Source organism: Carassius auratus, chromosome 38 (genome assembly GCF_003368295.1).
Source record: "Carassius auratus strain Wakin chromosome 38, ASM336829v1, whole genome shotgun sequence".
Classification (NCBI taxonomy): domain Eukaryota; kingdom Metazoa; phylum Chordata; class Actinopteri; order Cypriniformes; family Cyprinidae; genus Carassius; species Carassius auratus.
This window is the reverse complement of record NC_039280.1, coordinates 245,710-260,000: the sequence shown is the minus strand read 5'-3', so window position 1 is coordinate 260,000 and position 14,291 is coordinate 245,710. Positions and strand designations below refer to the sequence as shown.

At 37.9% G+C, this 14,291-nt stretch overlaps 1 protein-coding gene across 1 annotated transcript in view; it reads left to right on the top strand.

Annotated features, from left to right (window-relative positions):
* The window catches only part of tsnax (translin-associated factor X), an 11,439-nt gene extending 2,733 nt beyond the window's left edge, over positions 1 to 8,706 (top strand). Inside the window, exons 5-6 of the mRNA XM_026223342.1 lie at positions 5,232 to 5,341; positions 8,062 to 8,706. Of these exons, the coding sequence (XP_026079127.1) occupies positions 5,232 to 5,341; positions 8,062 to 8,430 (479 nt within the window). The 3' untranslated portion in view covers positions 8,431 to 8,706. The remainder of the gene's footprint in view (positions 1 to 5,231; positions 5,342 to 8,061) is intronic.
* The last annotated feature ends 5,585 nt before the right edge of the window (positions 8,707 to 14,291 follow it).

The following is a 14,291-nucleotide window of genomic DNA, read 5'->3' as shown; positions in this document are numbered from 1 at the left end:
TTTACTTAATTCTAAAAATATTAATCTCATATTGAGATGAATTCATTCACAGAATTTGACTTTATTCTAAAAATGTGATCTGGTATTGCCATGACTTTTTTCTCACTATGTTTTGACTTGAATGTAATTTTTCTACGACATTACTCTCATAACTGACTTTGTTCTCAAAAACCTATGACTTCAGTCTCATAATTGTATTGTTGCATGCACAGTCTTGTATTTAAAGACTTTTGGTCCATTGTGCTCAAGCTTGTGCAGTTGATCTCCACTAAATATCTCAAGTTGCTTAATGTCCTAAGATCACTGTGCTTTTCTAGCCATTATTATTTCTGTCTTTCTAAGAGAAGAGAGGGTAGACACGACGTCTGCAGACTTCAGAGGAAAGCGTGGATAAGGCAGGGAGGGGACCTACCAAATTCTGCGGTTATCTAGCGGGGAGGGGAAGTCAATTTTAGATTATGCTCGCAGAGAAATCATCGGGGTCTTTCTTGAGACGTGACCGAGGTCAGATCATGCCAAACAGCTTTCTATTTTCTTTGTATTAGAAGAGCTTCATTGGGCTGTGATAAAGCGTTTCAAGAGCTTGTGTTCGTGCAGAAGTCAATAAAAGTGCTGATTTTTGGCACTAATTGCCGCTCATACTGTGATCTGATTTTAACATCAACTTTGTGCTGGTCAAGAAGTAGCAGAAGATTCTACACGCACAAAGCATTAGTGCATAAACAGGTGGAATAATCATAAGGCGACCTTAATTAATCAGAAGGGTTTATTAATTGAGTAGTTGCTTAATTTAAGCTGTCAGAATGATCTCATTTATGAGATGAGTGCACTTAAATGCTGCCATAAAGCACAGACTTTATGCATTGATTTGTGATTAAAAGTATACAAAAAATAGTAGCGTTGCTCAGATTTAAATGTTATTTGTGAAAGTCGATTGTCCAGTTTAGTAAGCATTTTCTTCATTTTCCCATAAATAAAACATCAGTTATTCACTTTTTTGTTGTAGCAACTTTAAACATAATTTTTGTTAGGATTTAAAGTGGGCATATGGAAATATATTTTTTTCCTATTCACAGTCTTCTTTTGTTCATGCATGCTTTCTTTTACTTTGTGTTATTTTCCTCTAATTATTTTCCCCCCCCAAAAAATCAAGACATTGATCCCTTCAAATGCATTTGTTTTATTTTAGCCAAAATAATTCATAATTAAGAATTTGGAACTTGACTATATCAGTAGCATCATTAAACCATTCGCTTATATTTTCTACAATAGAAAAGGTTTTTTTTTTTTAAGCCACAAAAGGTGATGACAACATGTTTCCCGGTTCATCGCAGACAAACACACAGTTTGTTTATCATCTGAAGCGCAGTGGCATTGCTGTGCAGTAACCATGAGGAGTGATTTCTACACGCTGTTCCTGATAGAAATGAAGATAATGCTTCACCCGTATTAGAATCTGCACTTTTCTTTCATGCCTGGCACACAACATCTCTACTGCACAGTTTCGCCTGTCACTCCTATTCACACAAACACAGTGAGTTTGCAGCATTTGGCCGACTGAAAGCCCAATTATCCTTTTCCTTTTGGCTCAGAGTGCTTTTTCACACTGGCACAATTCATAAGTATCTGATCCATTTAACGCTTGACTATTAGAGATGAAGATAAAGGCTTGTCTCATCTGAGCAGTTACAATACAATACACATTTTATTTCTATAGCACATTTAAAACAGCTGCAGTTGTAACATTACATACAGTCACACAAAACAAGATTCAACATAATTGGTCACTCTATTCAATTCTAAAAGCTCTACCAAAAAGGATTTCAATCTAGACGTAAAAGCATGCACAGATAGGGAAGATTTAATGTGCATTGGGAGAGGGCTTCATAATCGAGGAGCAGCCACTATGAAAGACTTATCTATCACCCTTTGATTTTAATCTTGTTTTGGGAACATGAAGAATCATCTGATTCGAAGATCTCAAGTTTCTTTAACTTTGATAATGAATCGATAGGTCAACAACAATATATTTTGGAGCAATGCTTTTAAAAACCATCAGCAAAACCTTGAATTCAATTCTCAATTCTACAAGTAATCAGTCTAAAGAAAACATTCTCATGCTCTCTTCTTTGTGCGAGTCAATAGTCTGGCAGTAGCATTTTATACTAATTGAAGACGAGATAATTGTCCCTGTGAAATACCTGTATAAACATAATTACAGTAATCGATGCGTGATGTCACAAAGGCATGAATTATAGTCTCCAGATCCTTAAAAGAGAGAAATGTTTTCGGTTTATAAATAATTCTGAGATGATAAAAGGCAGCCCTCACAACACTAGTAACCTGCTTATCTAAAACCAAGACTGAATCCATCATAACACCCAAATACTTAACATGATCTAAAATATATCTAAAAATCTTCAAAGCGGCCAACCTACTTAAAATTTCCCTGGAAACAGAAGGTGGTCCAAAAACAACACACTCAGTCTTATTAGTATTCAGATGAAGAACGTTACTTGCAGCCAGGCTCTTATCTCACCTAAACACTGAGAAAGTCCATCAAAGTATTGAGATACATTTGGATCTGGAGGGATATATAACTGTCACAGAGTGTTATCTGCATATAAATGACAATATTATATTTTAATATAATATTTAGCCCAAAGGGCCCATATATAATGAAAATAAAACAGGCCCAAGTATAGACCCCTGTGGCACACCATTATGTAATTTAGCTGATGTAGAACACAGATCTCCAAGACAAATCGGGAAATATCTTTTAAATGTGATTTAAACCATTCTAGGGCAGTACCCTTAACACCAAAATTTTCCAAACATTGAAACTGAAATATTACTTTATAGTATATATCATTACCCTTGTATTAATTTTGATTGCTTCTATTGTCCTCATTTGTAAGTCGCTTTGGATAAAAGTATCTGCTAAATAACAAAATTTAAATATAAAGGTAAATAACAAACCTAAATTGAACTTTTAAAACAAGCCCCAAATCAAGTAAATAACACAAATAAAATAATTATCTTCATATAAAAATACCATCTAAAATTTTCTAAAGACAGTAAGTTCCCTTCAGACATACATTCATATAAACTCCTACCCCTAATTTGATCGTGATTTGTTTAGCATCTCAACTGATTTTAATCGTCACATTTTAATCAGTTTCTCGTGGTTAATTGTTAAATCCCTATTTGTGAATATTTCGTTTTAACAAAATTTTGAATATAAAGTTCTTATGAAGCTGTTATTTTTACATTATTCTTTGTTTGTGTGTTTTGTTCTTAGTTTGTCAATTTTTGCCTATTAACTTTCCAATAATGCATTAACTGCATTACCTTACTATTTTATTGTCTGAATCTGCTTGGAGGATTAACAGAATAGCATGTTGTTGTTGTTGTTGTTTTAAAGCATTTATTCCACTGTTTGTGGAGCTTTTTATTCTAAGATAGCATTATGTGAAAATGCATTTTATTTGCCATAAAATAAAAAATAAACTCAAATATGATCACTTAAAACAGTGATATTTTGGTGTATTTGAGATATTGTTGTAGTTTTATGAATATTACATATTATTTATCTTAAGGTTTTAATCGTTTTTTTATCAAAATATTATAATATATAAATATTATAAGTATTTTAATAACCCTGATTTATACATATTTATTGTGATTATAATGTTATATATTAAATTATTAAATGTTTTATTGTATCATCTTAATATATATATGTGTGTGTGTGTGTGTGTATAATTTTTTGTAATTTTTTTTTGAAGAAGAAGAATTAAAGTCAAAGAAAAAGAGACCGACAGGTGTTGCAGTCGTAATTTTAGCTGGAGTTAGTGGTTTTGACCTGCAACCTTAGTGTGTTTACATGCTGTAAGGTGACTGTTCTGACAAATTAACCTCCAAAGAAATGTCTTGCAGAGGGAGTCTCCAATCTCATGCTCGATAACGTTATCTCTCTTCCTGCTGAGCCTGAGAGAAGACAACAAAACCTCCTGTACGTGGAGTGTTTGTGGGAACCGCGATGCCCTGCTCTCTTTCACATGCTCCACATCATAAACAGTCGCTGGGTTCTGGGCTGAGATTTTGTTTTCATCTTTATGTTGTTCATTGTCACACTGCATGTAGAACTGTGAGCGAGGAGCAACAGATAAGAAGGTCTTTGATGTTAATTGCCACTCCAAAAGTAAAACTTAATCACAAAGTCTTCCGTCCTGTCATTATTGGCCAGATGTTTATACAAGAGCTGGACAAAAATACAGTTTAGTCTATCATCATCTGACTAAGACTGTTTGATTGGCAAAAAAAAAAAAAAAAATCCTATAAATGCATTTGATGCTTCTCATAAAAGGAAGTTTTTTTTGTGTTTTTTTTTTTGAAAGAGAGTAAAAAATACTTATATTGTCCAAGGGTGTAGAATTGAATAGGAATGCTAGGGACGTGTCCCTACCAAAATCTAGTGACTACAACATTTGAATCATTTGGTTCAGATTGGAACTTCGGAGCGCAGATCGCGAATCATTTGATTCTGATCGGAACTTCAGAGCGCAGATCGCGAATCATTTGATTCAAATCGGAACTTCGGAGCGCAGATCGCGAATCATTCAGATCGCAGCTTCGGAGCATCAACTCGCGAATCATTTGATTCAGATCGCGAATCGTTTGATTCAGATCGCAACTCCGGAGCGCAGATCGCGAATCACTTGATTCAGATCGCAACTTCGGAGCATCAGATCGCGAATCATTTGATTCAGATCGCGAATCATTTGATTCAGATCGCAACTTCGGATCATCAAATCGCGAATCATTTGATTCAGATCGCAACTTCGGAGCATCAGATCGCGAATCATTTGATTCAGATCGCAAATTAAGAAGGTGGAGTGCGAGCCAGAAATGTTAGCAAATCAGCATATTAGAATGATTTCTGATGATCATGTGACACTGACGACTGGAGGAATGATGCTGAAAATACAGCTGTAATACAGAATAAATGACAATTTACAATATATTTACATAGTAGAAGAGTTATTTTAAATTATAATAATACTTCACAATATTTCAGTTCTTTCTATGTTGTTGATCAAAAATTAGTGTGGGATTTTTGCAGTTCATTGAACCAAAATATGTGTAGTTAAATAATCAAATTAAAGTTTTGGGAACTATCACACGGCTGAACCGTGATAATAGAGAGAGTGTCCTTGTCTTATTTCCAGGTATTCAGGAGTATGTTGAGGCCGTGTCCTTCCATCACTTCATCAGACATCGCACTCTGATCAGCCTGGAGGAAATCAACGCTCGTCTGGTCTTCATGAGAGAAAATAAGGTACGGTAATGAATCCTAAAGTCAGCTTTATGCATTTGTCTTAATATAAACACAGCTTCCTTGATGTTGTCTTGCCAAAACAGACCGGCTCTGTTCCCGAGAGCACTTTCACCAGGTTTATCAGATTGCTTGACAATCGCTCCATCTTTTGCTGCTATTTTTAGAAAGCAGTGGTGGCTGTCTGCTTTGCACGTCTCTCTGTAATTGAGATATTTTTAGACGCACTGGACCGGTGTGAGTGAAAACGTGTGGCCATTGATTTCTCAGTTTTCTAGGTGTTTTGTTTGTGAATAAACTCTTAAACAAGGTGGGGTTGATGTATTTTTGTAGGCCAAATACAATCATATCGCTGATGTTTAGCTTTTTACTTCTGCCAGTTGTATATATGCTTCATAATCCACAATAGATGTGAACATTATTGTGATGTACAAAACAGATGTAAGAATCATGAATTTATTCAGTATCAGAGCCTGTTTTCAGCAATAAACCTACTGGTAAAATCCTATTGGGTTTTTATTGAGGGAATCAGAGTAATGTTAATGGTGCTTTAAAGTCCTACTAGGAAGATTGTATTTATGAGATTGGAAAGTCATAATTGGCATCAAGTGCGTTACGATTTTTAAACTCTGCTTGTAAAAAATGATGAAGAAAGAATGGGCATCAGTGTTTATTTGACATTTTTTATTCAGTTAATGAAGGTGCTCTGATTGAACCATTACATATTCTATTGTAATCTTACACTACTGTCGTATTTTGTACGTTACTTATATTATAAAATTTAAAACTTGCCATCAATACAGTTACAATTAAAATGTAATGGAGATCTTTTGAAAGTAGTGTCTTCAAACTATTAAGTAATAAAACATATAGTGTTCCATTCAATTTATTCCTCACTTGGTCTTAAAAATAGAGTTGTTCCGATTCCGATACTAGTATCGGAAATATCTCCGATACCACAACAAATTCTGGCATCGGCATCGGCGAGTACATGAACCCATATACCGATCCGATACCATTTTCTTAAAAAAGACCTAGTTATGACCGCAAGCTTTGCCTAACCGCTGCACGGTTCTTCTTCGCTGCTCAAAATGCATTGAAAACACAGGAAGTTGTGCTGTGTTGCCACAAGCAACCCCTGTTTAGAGCAGCGAAGAAGAAATGAAAACGCGTTAGCAGCCCTTATCTATATATGACTGGATCACTCATCACATTCTAAACTGCCAAAAGACAGTGAAGCCGCTACTATATTATAGATCAGTGGTTAGCAGTATGTCTCTGTAGTACCGGTAGTTACAGACTCTCGAGTATATTCAGTACCGGCAACTGCGTTCAGTCGCTTCCGTGTAAGTCAAAACGCAGGGCTCCAGACAGTAGCCGAATATATACTAGTGTCTGTGAATATTAAACTGCAAAATACTATTTAAATATTACTCCCGCAAAATCTACATCTCTGTGGGTGACTGGCACAGATGCGCGAGAGCTCGCTGTTTTGTAGTCTCTGCTGTGTGTCATGAGGACACGAACGCATAAACCGTCACTTCATGAGAATTTACCGTTTCATTTGAGAATACTGTCATATCATAAACACAGACACTCAAAGATCTTCATGGCAGCCCATTAAAATAAATGTTTGGTTTACATGAGTAAATTGACAATATATAAAGCTACTGTTGTAGCCTACAGTAATAATAATACATCTCTATAATAATAATAATTATGCCTAGATGGTTGCTTGTTTTTTACTTGTTTTTTACTTGTTAGAGATTATCTGATTAATAGATCTTTTTTTATATTCCTAGACTTATTTGTTGCAGTTTTTTTATACAGTTATATTGTAAAACTTAAATACCTTTTTTAGTTTGCGGTGTTAGATTTTTGGCTGCATTTGAAGTTCTTTTTTGCATAAGAAAATAAATAATACTGTCAAATTCATGTTAGATAATAAAAATACTGTAATAAATACAGTAGTTCACCATGTATTTGTTCATGTTTTATTGAGGGATCTGTCTGAAGCACACCATAAAAAAATTCTAGCAATTTACACAGGGCTAGTAGTATATACAGCTGTATATACAGATATACACCCAGGTATCGGATCAGTACTCGGTATCGGCCGATACCCTGAGCCCAGGTATCGGAATCGGTATCGGGAAGAGAAAAAGGGTATCGGAACATCTCTACTTAAAAAGGTCACAAAAGTCTTAACCTGTTATTGATGCCCTCAACTCAGAAACTGTGGGCTTAAAGAAAAATGTCCCACTTTGTTCGTGTGTTGAACTCGGAAATGTAACATCGCTGCAGCTCTTTACTGGTCATACTGAAGATTTGGGTCTCTATTAGGGCTCCTCGATTAATAGATGATTATTAATATTTTTCAGTGAAGGATGGTTCTGTGATCAGTAGTAAATCTTTATCTGAAGACCAGAGGGGGCTCTCGCCTGCATAAAAACGCCACATATGACCTCACTTCACTAAAAGATCCGCCAAATCCCAATTGAGATTTAATTTAAATGAATCATGCCATCCTAGTCACTACCAGATTAATCAGCCATTCATTTATAAGTTAGAATACTAATGATCTAGAAGCCATAATTCAGTTCACGTTTATTTGTATAGCGCTTTTCACGATGCAAATCGTTGCAAAGCAGCTTTACAGAAAATCGAAGTTTCGTTATTATATTTACTAATAGCTTATCTGTTTGCTTGTCTGTTGTGTGAAGGGTGAAGGTGAGGTTGCATGCGTATTGACCTTCCAGATAACTCCGACCGACTACCTGCTGGGTGTCGCGGACCTGACGGGCGAGCTGATGCGCATGTGCATAAGCAGCGTAGGTAACGGAGACATAGACACGCCATTCCAGCTCAGCGGCTTCCTGCGGCAAATCCACGACGGTTTCTCCTACATCGGCAACACGGGACCCTACGAGGTGTCTAAGAAACTGCACACGCTGCGACAGAGCCTGGGGAAGGTGGAGGACGCGTGCTACACCCTGCGCGTGCGCGGATCCGAGATTCCCAAACACATGCTGGTCGACGTGTTCACCAGCAGGGCGGCGACACATTTGGACCCCGATGAGCCGATGGTGTGAGATGCCTCGCGTGTCCTTTCCTCTGCATGTCAGCCTTTGTAAACTGGGCATATTATTGTTAGAGTATTTTTAGTTTAAGGACTCTGTTTAAATGGTTGCATGTTGTTACCACGTCTAGTTCTTCAGTTTTGAGCTGTTGTATTTCATATAAATTGCGAAATGTTAAACTGATCTTGTTCCTTCTAATCTTCCTGAAAGTTATAAACATGTTTACCATTATTTTGAAATCAAACAGCCTCAGAACTGTCAATAAAACTTGTTTTTGGTACAAACTTCGCCCCTGGCTATATATCAACACATCATATTATTATAAAAGATTTGTTATTTATTTCTTAAAAACCACAATTTGTTTACCCATTTGCACTCAATTTTAGGTAGTAACTTTTCCCCCAACTAAAAATGTTATTTGAAGGAGTGATATTTAGGACAAAGAAAGGTCTATAAATTGATAAAATTAAAAACAAACAAACACCTGTTTATTAAATTGCTAGTTTAATTAAATATTAGATTTTTTTTTATTAACCTGCTCAAAATGTTACAATGAATCAGGTGATATTAAATAAAAAAAATAAATAATAATTGTGCATTTATGCATGTACACTCACCTGTCAATTTATTAAGTACACTTATTCATTTGCTTGGTAACACAAATTGCTAATCAGCCAATCACATGGCAGGGATCTAGATGTGATGAAGACGTCTTGCTTCAGAAGTTACAATTCACACTGGCTCATCAAAATTGGACAATAGAAGATTCGAAAAACGTTGCCTGAACTGATGTGCCTCGATTTCTGCTGCGACATTCAGATGGTAGGGTCAGAATTGGGTGTAAAGAACATGAAAGCATGGATTCGTTCTGGCTTGTCTCAATGGTTCAGGCTGGTGGTGGTGTAATGGTGTGGGGGATATTTTCTTGGCACACTTTGGGTCACTCGGCACCAAATGAGCATCGTTTAAATGCCACGGCCTACCTGAGTATTGTTGCTGACCATGTCCATCTCTTTATGAATACAGTGTACCCATCTTCTGATGTCTACTTCCATCAGGATAATGCACCATGTCACAAAGCTCAGATCATCTCAGACCAGTTTACTTTATTCACATGTCCTCCACAGTCACCAGATCTCAATCCAGTAGAGCAGTTTTGGGATGAGCTGGAACGGGAGATTCACATCATGGACAAATCTGCAGCTACTATGTGATGCTATCATGACAATATGGACCAGAATCTGTAATGAATGCTTCCAACACCTTGCTGAATCTATGCCACGAAGAATTAAGGCAGTTCTGAAGACAAAAGGGGGTCCAACCCGGTGATAGCAAGGTGTACCTAATAAAGTGGCCAGTAAGTGTGTATAAACATATATAGCCTATGCCCCTGCAATGAATGAAAATGTATTTTTTTTTTAATCGTACAGCTGTTTACATAGCTGATCACTGTAATATTCTACTGAGATTCAGTCTTTATTGTATTTTGTCTAAACACCATTTCAACACAACTCCCCTATGAGAGTTGAACAATACTGACACATAGTGACTAATTGAAGTCATTGCAGGGCATGACTACAAGCATTCAATCTTTAAGGAATAGTTCACCCCAAAATGAAAATGTTGTCATTGTTTACTCATCCTCATGTCATTCCAAACCTGTATGAGTTTCTTACGTTGAACACAGGAGAAGATATTTTGAAGAATGCTGGTATTTAAACAGTTGATGGTCCCCATTTACTTCCAAAGTAGGGAAATAAATACTATGTAAGTCAATGGGACCACCAACTGTTTGATTACCAGCCATCTTCAAAATATCTAATGTCAGGAGGGTGAGTAAATGATGACAAAGTTTTCATTTTGGGGCGAACTATTCCTTTAAGCAATCAAGCAGGTGTTCTGATATTGATTAACAAATGTGTTCAGGTCTCAAGTGTGGATGATGTTTGGAAGTATATAAACTATTGAGCCGGAATATAGACTATATATATATATATATAAAACTGTTGTCATGACTCATGAACCATGTCGTTTGTGTTATTTCATAAGTTTTGATGACTTAACTATTACAATAAAATGTGAGGAAAAAGTCATAATAATGTAAAACAGACTTTTGACTGTCTCAGTCGGAAAAGGGTGGATTGCCCACTTCAGGTTGGTGGAGAGTTCCTGCCTCAAGTGGAGGAGTTCAGGTATCTTGGGGTCTTGTTCACGAGTGAGGGAAGGATGGAACGTGAGATTGACAGACGGATCGGTGCAGCTTCTGCAGTAATGCGGTCGCTGTACCGGTCTGTCGTGGTGAAGAAGGAGCTGAGCTGTAAGGCAAAGCTCTCGATTTACCGGTCAATCTACGTTCCTACTCTCACCTATGGTCATGAGCTGTGGGTCATGACCGAAAGGACAAGATCCCGGATACAGGCGGCCGAAATGAGCTTTCTCCGTAGGGTGGCTGGGCGCTCCCTTAGAGATAGGGTGAGAAGCTCGGTCACTCGGGAGGAGCTCAGAGTAGAGCCGTTGCTCCTCCACATCGAGAGGAGCCAGCTGAGGTGGCTCGGGCATCTATTTCGGATGCCTCCTGGACGCCTTCCCAGGGAGGTGTTCCAGGCACGTCTCACCGGGAGGAGGCCCCGGGGAAGACCTAGGACACGCTGGAGGGACTATGTCTCCCGGCTGGCCTGGGAACGTCTCGGGGTCCCCCCGGAAGAGCTGGAAGAAGTGGCTAGGGAGAGGGAAGTCTGGGCGTCTTTGCTTAGACTGTTGCCCCCGCGACCCGGCCCCGGATAAGCGGCAGATGATGGATGGATGGATGGACTTTTGACTGCTAGTGTTCTTTGACTTTCATGTTTCAGCAGAAGTTAAAGTATCAAATACCTCATAATCGTATTCACACTGTAACCTGGAACATATTCACTTATATTGACGACAAAAGACCAGTCATCTCAAAGTCTTTGATGTTAATTGCCACTCCAAAAGTAAAACTTAATCACAAAGTCTTCCGTCCTGTCATTATTGGCCAGATGTTTATACAAGAGCTGGACAAAAATACAGTTTAGTCAGTCTATCATCATTTGACTAAGACTGTTTGATTGGGGGGGAAACTTCCTATAAATGCATTTGATGCTTCTTATAAAAGGAAGTTTTTTTTTTTGTTGTTTTTTTTTTTGAAAGAGAGTAAAAATACTAATATTGTCCAAGGTCGTATGAATAGGGATGCTATGGACGTGTTCTTACCAAAATCCAGTGACTACTAAAATTTGAATAATTTGATTCAGATCGGAACTTCGGAGCGCATATCGCGAATCATTTGATTCAGATCGGAACTTCGGAGCGCAGTTCGCGAATCATTTGATTCAGATCGCAACTTCAGAGCGCAGATCGCGAATCATTTGATTCTGATCGGAACTTCGGAGCGCAGTTCGCGAATCATTTGATTCAGATCGGAACATCGGAGCGCAGATCGCGAATCATTTGATTCAGATCGCAACTTCGGAGCGCAGATCACGAATCATTTAATTCAGATCGCAATTTCGGAGCGCAAATCGCAAATCATTTGATTCAGATCGGAACTTCGGAGCGCAAATAGCGAATCATTTGATTCAGATCGGAACTTCGGAGCGCAGTTCGCAAATCATTTGATTCAGATCGCAACTTCGGAGCGCAAATAGCGAGTCATTTGATTCAGATCGGAACTTCGGAGCGCAAATAGCGAGTCATTTGATTCAGATCGCAATTTCGGAGCGCAAATCGCAAATCATTTGATTCAGATCGGAACTTCGGAGCGCAAATAGCGAGTCATTTGATTCAGATCGGAACTTCGGAGCGCAAATAGCGAGTCATTTGATTCTGATCGGAACATCGGAGCGCAGATCGCGAATCATTTGATTCAGATCGCAATTTCGGAGCGCAAATCACAAATCATTTGATTCAGATCGGAACTTCGGAGCGCAAATAGCGAGTCATTTGATTCAGATCGGAACTTCGGAGCGCAGATCACGAATCATTTAATTCAGATCGCAATTTCGGAGCGCAAATAGCGAGTCATTTGATTCAGATCGCAACTTCGGAGCGCAGATCACGAATCATTTAATTCAGATCGCAATTTCGGAGCGCAAATAGCGAGTCATTTGATTCAGATCGCAACTTCGGAGCGCAGATCACGAATCATTTAATTCAGATCGCAATTTCGGAGCGCAAATCGCAAATCATTTGATTCAGATCGGAACTTCGGAGCGCAAATAGCGAGTCATTTGATTCAGATCGGAACTTCGGAGCGCAAATAGCGAGTCATTTGATTCAGATCGGAACTTCGGAGCGCAAATAGCGAGTCATTTGATTCAGATCGGAACTTCGGAGCGCAAATAGCGAGTCATTTGATTCAGATCGGAACTTAGGAGCAAAGATGAATCCTAATGTCAGCATCATGCATTTGTCTTAATATAAACACAGCTTCCTCGATGTTGTCTTGCCAAAACAGACCGGCTCTGTTCCCGAGAGCACTTTCACCAGGTTTATCAGATTGCTTGACAATCGCTCCATCTTTTGCTGCTATTTTTAGAAAGCAGTGGTGGCTGCCTGCTTTGCACGTCTCTCTGTAATTGAGATATTTTTAGACGCACTGGACCGGTGTGAGTGAAAACGTGTGGCCATTGGTGTTTTGTTTGTGAATAAACTCTTAAATATAGTGGGGTTGATGTATTTTTGTAGGCCAGAAACAAATTTGCATTTTAGTACTTAAACTCAATGTTTTGTTTTTGAAGGGGATTGTCTTTGGTCTATTTTGGTTTAATTATGATCTATTTTGACATATATATTAATATAAATTACATTGGTTATACCTCACTCGTGAATTTTAAAGCTTTTACAGGTGTCTAAATATCATACAGTATACCTCATTATCGTATTCACACTGTAACCTGGAACATATTCACGTATATTGACGACAAAAGACCAGTCATCAGCTGGTTCAGTTGTTCTCACTGGGTCTTAAAGTAACAAGAACAGATGTTAATTTGATTTAGCTGCTTCAATAAGAGACTTTGATTCCGACGCTCTGTGAGGTTTACCTCAATTAAACCATTATGAGACACACACAGGCCTCGAATGAGGCTTTTCACTGGCTATAAAGCAGAACACAAAGAGCCGCTTTGTTGGTCCGCTCACTGCTGCTTCCTGGGCCTGAACGAGACTGAAAGACACACAACAGGAACACACTCAAGCAGTGATTGCATTTGGCAAACGGATAAGATGTCTGATTATTGAAGACAGTTTATATTTAATGATAACACAATGGAAATCTCTCAGTTTAACCTTTATGATACAATACACTATACATTTATTAAAGAGCCTGGGCAAAACCAACCAGTTACAGAACAGCTTCAACCCAGAGACCTGTTAAACACAACCAGAACTAAAACAATCTGCTCTGAAACCAACATAATAACAGGAAATGTTCTCGGAACTTTGGCAAGCGTTCTGTCAACATTCTTCCAGTAACATTAATAGAACATTTGTTTAAAGTCATCTGGTCTTTAGTGACGTATACATTACTAATTTATACATTACTTACATTTTACAATTATGCATTTAGCAGACACTTTTATCCAAAGTGACTTACAGTGCATTCAGGCTGTACATTTTTTTTTTTACCATTATGTGTGTTTCCTGGGAATCGAACCCACAACCTTATTTATGCAACATTGAAACATTGTAGCTTACAGTAGTTGGACTTACATTCAAATGTAACATTCCCAGAATGTTCGCAAAATAATACAATGGAACATAACCCAAACTCTGTGTCCTGATTACACATCTTTAACATTCCCACAACTAGAGAAACGCTTTTTAAATTGTTTTTTTTTAATGGATGTTTTGAA